At 40.6% G+C, this 8,943-nt stretch overlaps 1 protein-coding gene across 1 annotated transcript; it reads left to right on the forward strand.

Annotated features, from left to right (window-relative positions):
• The first annotated feature begins 1,225 nt into the window (after positions 1–1,225).
• On the forward strand, positions 1,226–7,508 carry LOC116683727 (uncharacterized). Its single transcript, XM_032509977.1, has 5 exons — positions 1,226–1,360; positions 2,893–3,836; positions 4,409–6,580; positions 6,727–6,887; positions 7,412–7,508. Exons 2-3 carry the CDS (start codon positions 2,930–2,932, stop codon positions 4,645–4,647), a joined length of 1,146 nt encoding a protein of 381 aa, XP_032365868.1. The 5' UTR covers positions 1,226–1,360; positions 2,893–2,929; the 3' UTR covers positions 4,648–6,580; positions 6,727–6,887; positions 7,412–7,508.
• Positions 7,509–8,943: the final 1,435 nt, after the last annotated feature.

The following is an 8,943-nucleotide window of genomic DNA, read 5'->3' on the forward strand; positions in this document are numbered from 1 at the left end:
ATCATTTTTATCTGATTCAATGTATTCATGAGATGGCACATGCTGTTATGGCACCAACAGAAACATGAATTAGGTTAGTAATATGTAAAAAGTTAATGCTTTGTTACAGCAACAATAACTTTATTCTTCATGATTTTATAACCAGAAGTTATGGAATTTAATGACAACTAGGCTGACTAGGCTTTGTTTGTCATGACAGTACTACAATGACGGATTCTTTCAGTCTGGGGACTGTCTTTATTATTATTATTAATATTATTATTATTATTATTCACTGTCTTTACAGCCATCTGAAGGCAACATTTACAGTATCTGGAGAGAGAGGGAGGGGAAGACGTCCTGGGCCACTAGCCAAGTTTAGTAAATAGTGTTGTGATATGAAGCTAGAATTGTTACTTTATTACAAGAAAGAAGAAGAAAAGATCTGAGAGAAAAAAAGTTTGAGAGAAAACGTTTTCATACCAGTACCAAAAAAAATCTCTCTCTTGAAATACTTTGTTAAACTCGCAAAAATAATTTTTTTGCTATCTTTTTCTTTCACATGTAACTGTGTGTGTGTGTATATTATATATTATTAGTATATATTATATACTGTAACGTTATTCTTTATAAATATTGTCGTAACGTTAGTGTTTATCTAGCTAACAAATACAATCTAATTTAAAAGGCCTCCTAGTTACGTTAACGTAGGCCGAGGACGGAGATTTGACCAAGACACTGACATTTAACTAACGTTAGCAGTAGCCTTGAGGTAACCGGCGTACGCTATTAACAATATACCGTAGTGGGTACACAACAAATACAATTTAACATATCATTGATAATGACTCAGCGGTAACTTTAACTTTAAGCTAACGTTACCTGTCAACGAGTCGACGAGCTAGCTACTTAACTTAGCTATAGCTAGCTTGAGCTGATACCATTAGCTAGCTCGCTTTCGCAAACCATCAAAAAAACAACTGGGCAGTACTTAAACAGTGAGTGTGATAAAGAATACATTAGTTCAGGCTTAGTAAAAATATAAGCAGTGAGTGTTATACTAAAATATTTCATTTAGACTTACCAGAAATACTGTAGGCTACGTCACTAGCCACCTCGGTCGACCTCAGCGGCACGTTCAGCTTTGAATGTCGGCGTGTGATTGGTTGTCTGCGATCGGCGAATCATACGTTTCTAATTGGTTGTCTATGCTCATACGGAGGTCCAATCAGAACGCGTAATACGCGACTAGACGTAACTAGACGTAATAAGACGTAAACGTAGTTTGATATGTTTTTATTTAAAATCCAAAACATAACAACAGACCATGGTTGTCTAAGCTACAGTGGAACAGACTTCCTTCTACAAATCTTTTGCAGAGGTAAGTCGCACGTTACAGCTGAGCTAAAACTTCTTGTTCTACTCAACTTGTTCTGTTTAGTAGAGCCTCATTGTGTGGGGAACAAGTACATTAACTTTCCTCTGTCAAATAAATAAAACCTTTTTTTAGCAACTGATCTCTGATGGGTTGTTGATCTAAAACAGAAATGTCTTGTCGTGTTACAGTGAAGGTGTATTTGAGCTAGTCGTAGAAAACGCTGCTTTAATTGTAGTGATTTTATTATTTTGTATTACTAATAGAAATATATTTTAATATTATCATTAGCCCAGTGTCGGACTGGCCCTCTGAAACTAATATATATAATATTAATAATGAAATAATGACAATAATTTGTGTTGTTATTTTTCAAAAAGTTATTAAATTTATATACACTACCCACAATTCTAAGCGTAACAACGACGTCTTTGATTGGTCCAATAATTCGCTGTTCCCATGGAAATGTTTACAGTCCATGTGCCCGTGTTCAATAGAAGTCTATGATAGTTTCAAGATGTTTTATAAGCGCCGAATCCATTATTAATATTAATTATCACCGACCACCACCAAGAGGGGGAGGGGGGGGGGAGAAAAAGAGAAAAAGAGAGAGAAAACAAAGAAAGAAGTGTTGCCAGGGCCGTTTTTTGATCCCAGTCCGTCACTGCAGCCTACCAGTTGCAGCTATTGTATGTCGATGAATGGATGTACTGTAGACAGTGGTGCTCATACGTTTATGAAGCCATGCTAAAGTTGACTAAAAAGAGGAATGAAGAATCATCTTTTGGAAATTGATCTTAATGACACCCATTTCCTTTGTGAATGAATAATGTATTGTGAATAAATCAATGTTCTTCTATAAAATACAGGGGCCTAAGTATACACCCCCTTATATTAAATTCCCATAGAGGCAGGCACATTTTTATTTTTAATGGCCGGTTATTTCATGGATCAGGATACTATGCATCCTCATAAAGTTTTTCTATGTATGGTGAAGGCTATGATGATGTGGGGTTATTTAATTTCAAAGTCCAAAATATCTATCTGCCTCTATGGGAAATTAACATAAGTGTGTACTTACTTATGCCCCCTGTATTTTAAGGAACATTTATTTATTATACATTAGACATTCACAAAGAAAATTGGCGTGCCTAAAGGCTGGATTTTTCATTTTATTTTTAATTAAGACATCAAGATCAATTTCCAAAAGATGTCTTTTTACTCCTCTATTTAGTCAACTTTAGAATGGGTTCATAAACTTATGACTACCACTGTTTGTGTCTATAATTCATTAATACTTGACTGATTTATTTTAAAGTACATTATACTGTCGTCTTATGATTATAAGTGACCTTTTAATTTTTGTTATCAAGCACAGTGCAATAATGATGTGTGACCAGATACATATTTCTCAGTTTATTAGAGTTCAGTTAGACGGTTTAGTGAAGTGAAATAACTTGCTTAGTGTGCTGCTTGAAACAATAATGTGATTATCAGTGAAGTAATTGCTGTGTGTGTTTGTGTGTTTGTACTTGCAGTTTCAATACGTCAGTATACAAACGATTCATTAAGAAAATGCTTAGATCCAATTCTGGACCGAAATCATTTGCAAGACCTCGGCCTTCAGGAGGTATGTACTCTTCTTCGAAGAAGTCCAAACAAACGTGTGAGAGACCTTTGTCTCCTGAAGACCTCAACCCTCCCACCACCTTGAGGGAGCACGGACGAAGGGGTGAGGGCCCTTTGTCTAGTGGAGGCACCAACCCTTCTGCCACCATGAAGGGGCACAGGCATTGGGGTGAGGGCCCTTTGTCTTGTGCAGAGAACCCGCCCTCTACCACCAGGCAGCAAGAACGGAGGGATGTGACCTCTTTGTTCTTCGTTGGCACCAACCCTTCTACCACCGTGAAGGAGCACAGGCAAAAGGGTGAGGGCCCTTTGTCTTGTGCAGAGAACAAGGCCTCTACCACCAGGCACCAACTATTAAGGGCTGTGAGATTTTTCCCTTCTGATGAAGTCAAGGCTGTTACTCCAATGCGGAGACAAGCATGGAGGAGTGAGAGTTCTTTGTCTTCATCTTCTGAAGACGACCAGCCTTCTACCACAAGGAGGGAGCAAGAAAAAAGGGCTGAGAACCCTTCTTCATCTGATGAAGTCAAGCCTTTTGCTCCAATGCGGCTTCAGGCATGGAGGAGTGAGAGTTCTTTGTCTTCATCTTCTGAAGACCAGCCTTCTACCACGAGGAGGGAGCAAGAAAAAAGGGCTGAGAGCCCTTCTTCATCTGATGAAGTCAAGCCTTTTGCTCCAATGCGGCTTCAGGCATGGAGGAGTGAGAGCTCTTCGTCTCTCGACCAGGAGGAGGAGAGGAAAACCTTTGGTCTGCTCTCAAGGATTTACCTTTGGTGGCTCCACCGCAAGATAGACGGCATCGCTAGAGAAATCCAGTCAACCGTCGAGGATGAGCGCAACCTCCTGCGTCACGGTAAGAAAGCAAACTTACATTTTGTTACATAACATGACATACAGTTATATGTATAGTCTCTTTTTAGATAAACAGTCACAGTAGACCAGTGGTGGAACAAATATTTAATTTTTTAACTAGTAAAAGTTCCAACTCCACTATGTAAAAACAACTCCATTACAAGTAAAGGTCCTTTATTTAAAGTCCTGAAATTTAACTTACTACTCACTAAATTCATGGAAAGCAAATGTAGTCGGAGAAGCAGCCCATGTGACTAATATAGGCTACTGTGTGATATTACATTACATTGAAATGTCCGGATGAAACACACAAGTTACAGTGTGTTCATTAGAGGTGTTGCTCTGTGTGTTGTGGAGTTTTGGAGAGAGCCAGGTTAGCAGCTTCTTGTCATTATAACAATGAGTTTAAAGTTGTAAAACTCAGTTAAGCTAAGATAGTTCTTATCTAACTTAAGATAATGTATTTTTAACAACTTGCAACAAAACAAATCTGTTGACTGTTTTTTTTTTTGGGAAGGGTGCGAGTGTACAACTGGACTCCACACTTAACCTTTCATATTCTGTTGTTTACAGGTCACCTCAGTAATTCCAAGAAAATGGCGGAAAAAGAACGACTGCTTGACCGAAGGACGGAGCTGGTTGTGTACAAACGCAGACAAGAATTTAAGGTGGAGAGGGAAGTGAGGAAGCAAAGACTGAAGGCAAAGAGGAAGGAAGAAAAGGTTTTGAAGATGGAGAAAATCTCAGAGTTATGCAACAACCCAAAAAGGCCAACGACAGACAGGCGTAGATTTAAATTATATAGCATTTAAGAGAAAAGGAGAGCAATCAGAAAAATGGCACCAAATAGAAAGAGATTTGACAAAACTGAAGTAAAGAAAAGTTAAAAATTCTATTTACACATTAGCAACCACCATCAAATATCCTCCCAACCACCTGATAACACCCTAGATGCTTTAATTCAATTACAAAATGATTAGCCCCCTTATGAAATTATACAAATCTCTTGATTTCTCCATGGAAATGACCATTAACATCGAGTGTTTATAGTGTATTTGTTTTCAACATAACAAAGACAAAATGTCCACTAAGTTTGATTGGGATATTTTATTGAGTTAAAACAAGAAAGGGCAAAATTGTTAGCCCCCAGGTCATTAATATATTATATTAATGGCCTGGGGGCTAATATTATATTAATAGTGTACCCTTTCTGTGCCACATCTGACAACAAGCTCTTAGAGTAGTTCTTTACTAGGATGGCTCAGGTCTCCTGAGGGATTTTGGCCCGTTCTTCTATCGCAAATTGTTCCAACTGGTCTAAATTGCGTGGTTTCTGAGCATGGACATTCCCTTTGAGCCCCCGCCACAGATTCTCAACAGGATTGAGGTCTGGGCTCTGGGTGGGCCACTCCAGGACCTTGGTTTTGGTATCATTCAGGAACTGTTGGACCAATTTCGATGTATGCTCTGGGTCATTGTCTTGGTGGAAGACCCAGCGACGACCTAAGGAAAGACCACATATTTTTGCATATCATCTGTCAAAATGTCAACATAATTTTCCTTTTCCATGATGCCATGCACCCGAACAAGGCTCCCTGTGTCTTAGGCTGCAAAACAGCCCCACAGCATGATGCTCCCCCCACCATGTTTAACTGTGGAAACCGTGTTCTTAGGGTTGAAGGCCTCTGCCTTTCTTCGCCAAACATGAGCAACATCCATGTGTCCAACCAGTTCCAGTTTAGTCTCATCAGACCCAAGTGCAGACTTCCAAAACTCATCTTTACCTTTCAAATGTTCACTGGCAAACCTCAGTCTGGCTGTGATGTGCCGCTCTTTGAGTAAAGGGGTTCTTCTGGGACGAGGGCCCTGAAGCCCACCACGATGAAGAGCCCTCACGTCTGTGTTCCTTGAAACATCAACTCCAGGAGAGGCCAGGTCAGCAACAATCATCTTGCTGACATCTCGGACTATTTTCCTCTCCAGAGTTCTTGCGTGTGCTTACGACCACGCCCAGGTTTGTTTCTTACAGAATTTGTCTCCTTGTACTTGCAACGTACAGGAATGGCTATCCCGCCATTTCCAAATGCTTGGAAATGGCGGGATAGCCTTCCCCCTTATCATCAGCCTCCACTCTCTTCCTTCTGAGCTCAAGACTGATTTCCTTTGTCTTTGGCATGGTGAGTATATGTAGTCGTAGTAGTAGTTTTCAGTAGCCTCTTAATGATGTGTTCAAGTGCCCTGTTCATTGGAATCCTTTTACCCTGATTAAATGCTCAGGTGTTGTTAGGAAGCCAATTGACTGCACAGGTGTTTTTTTTAAAGCTGATTGGTTAATTAGCTTTATTTTGAAAGCAAAAGTTCACATGGGGGCTAATATTTTTGACCACCCCATTTTGACTATATTTGATGTAAAGTAAGCCTAAAAATGTATTTTACATTCCAAAATGTACCAAAAGCTACTAAATAGCATTGGTGAATGTTTGATTATATCAAGTTTTATTGAGGCTTTGTGCCAGACATGTTATAGCCCAATGCGTTATGTTATGTGTGTTATGTGGGCAGCCGTTGTCTTCCTGTGTGTGTCTCTCCCCTTTCCCCCCCACTGTGTCTGTGTGTGTGTATGTGTGTACGGCCGGTCGATCTACCTCTCTGCACAGCTGCTGGTTATTCCACTCACCAACTCTACAGTATTTATTCCTGGGTGAAGCTCCCCCCCGGCTCCAGATGGATGCACCTACCAGTGAGGTAACTTGGCTTAACTACTTGGAAACTACAGTCTCGACTCAATGTTCCCCCCCTTTTAACTTTTTTTTGGTCAGGGTTAGGGTTACATACAATACATAAACAGCAAAAGGTGGTGCTTTTGTTAACGTCCTGTTTTCCCTGTCCAGACCTACTCCTCCAGACCTGTTGCCGTGGCTCATCATCCTCAAGCCTTCCTACCTTCCCGCTGGGATTCCAGAAAGAAAGTTTGGATCCAGCACTGCCTGCCCTCCTCGGCCCCTATCCAGCTCGGAGTCAGCCTACCTTGTGTTTTCTGTCCTTGGCTGCTGTAAGTACAGAAGTTACATTAAAAGGTTTCAATGGGGCTTTGTTGGGGCAACGTGACCAGCTAATTCGTACTGTAATGGATCACACCCACCAACTGCTAGGTGTGGGAATCACCAGACGCCTCCCTCTACCGTATCATCACAATACCATATTAGTGCGATTTAAAAAAAATTGCAATATTCTGCGATCAAATTTATAATCTTTTCTCCAACTTCAAATTTTTCCCAATTTCAAATGACGTTCCCAAAAGGAAACATTGTCAACATCTGTTTTATGTAAAAAGAAACATTTCTCTGTTTGTACATATCACTTCAATTTTATTGCTGCAAAATGGGACAAACTCACCAACACATATATAATAAATAATATATAATACATACAGTATTGCCACTGAAAATATCGTGATGCTATGCTGTGTTGATGTTTTTCACCCACCCCCACCAACTGCTAAGTCAGGTCTCCCAGCTAACCTCTCAAGTTACTGATACGTCTGTCGTCAGTTCATCACCTGTCTCTGATCCTCAGCTTCCAGTCCCTCAAGCTGTCTCCTCGGACATAATGTCTACAGCGCGGACTCATTTTTCAACAGAGACCACTGTCGTCCTCCACGGAGGCTTCTAAGGTACATCACGCAGTGGGGTTGCTTGGAGGGAGAGCGTTGGTGGGGGCTGAGGCTGTATGCTCTGATCAACAAACGACTGGGTTAACTTCTGCTGATTTTTAAGTTGAGAACTGACTTCAGTAACTGTTTTAGTCGGGGGGGGGGCTGGCTCCCCTCACTAGACTCACGTCCCCCAAAACCCCTTTCCACTGTTCCCCTGAAGCTGAACGGGCTGTTTATGTGATTAACCCTCGTGTTGTCGTTCCCTCAACATGAAAAAACCCTTTCGTTGTCCCTATCTCAATTTTTGGTTGCTTTTCAAAATAAAAAGTTTTACGTGTTTTGCTTTTTTCATTTTTATCATTTTTTTGTCCCCAATGTCTATGTCCTTTTGTTGATGTTTTGTCACTTTTTCAACATTTTTTCCCATATTTCTGATGTTAAAATTTTTTTGAAAACGGGTTAATTTGACTCTAGGACAACATGAGGGTTAAGGAGCTGTTTTCTACCTCCCCTGTATTAATACATCCTGACCTCGCTCTGCAGTTTATTGTGGAGGTGGATGCTTCTGACTGGGGGGTGGGAGCCGTCCTTTCCCAACGCTCCCCCACAGACCAGAAGCTTCACCCTTGTGCCCTCTTTCCAACAAATTGTCTCCCGCAGAAAAAACTCCAACGTTGGAAACCGAGAGCTGCTGGTCTGGACCCACCATAAAAACTTGGCATTCATCCAATCCACCAAAAGACTCAACTCACGTCAAGCCAGGTGGGCCCTGTTCTTCAGCAGGTTCATTTATTTTGTTTGACATACAGACCAGTCCAACATGTCTTCCGTCCCCATGGAATACCTGTGGACATTGTGTCTGATGGAGGCCCACAGTTTACTTCTCGTTTCTGGAAAGTTTTTGTACTGCTTTGGGTGCATCTGTAATTCTGTCCTCAGTCATTGCATTTCTGTGAGTGATTTTTAATTTTTAATTTTTATTTTCATTCTTAGGTGTGTGTGATATAAGTGTGTATACGTGTTTATGGTGTCATGGTTGTCTTGCTACTGTATGCCTAAAATTTCCTTTGGGATGACTAAAGTAAAGTCTATCTATCTATCTATCTTTCTATCTATCTCTCTATCTATTATCTATCTATCTATCTGTTTTATCTATCTATCTATCTTTGTTTATCTATCTATCTATCTATATATCTATCTTTCTGTTGTTTGATTATCTATCTGTCTATCTATGTATCTATCTATCTATCTATCATCTATCTATCTATCTATCTATCTATCTTCTATCCATCTAGGGTGCCATCCCCAATCCATGGGTCGGACTGAGAGAGCCAACCAGGACCTAGGAGATCCCTTCGTTGTGTGTCTGCTCAGCGTCCGTCCTCCTGGACCAACATCTGCCGTGGATAGAGTACGCCCACAACTCTCTGACCACCTCCACCGCTGGCTTCTC

The sequence above is a fragment of the Etheostoma spectabile genome, unplaced genomic scaffold (genome assembly GCF_008692095.1).
Source record: "Etheostoma spectabile isolate EspeVRDwgs_2016 unplaced genomic scaffold, UIUC_Espe_1.0 scaffold00019068, whole genome shotgun sequence".
Lineage (NCBI taxonomy): Eukaryota > Metazoa > Chordata > Actinopteri > Perciformes > Percidae > Etheostoma > Etheostoma spectabile.

Coding starts and splice junctions, on each gene's coding strand:
- LOC116683727 (XM_032509977.1), top strand. CDS start 2,930: ATGCTTAGATCCAATTCTGGACCGAAATCATTTGCAAGACCTCGGCCT. Junction 3,837..4,408: donor GCGCAACCTCCTGCGTCACG/GTAAGAAAGCAA, acceptor TGTTGTTTACAG/GTCACCTCAGTAATTCCAAG.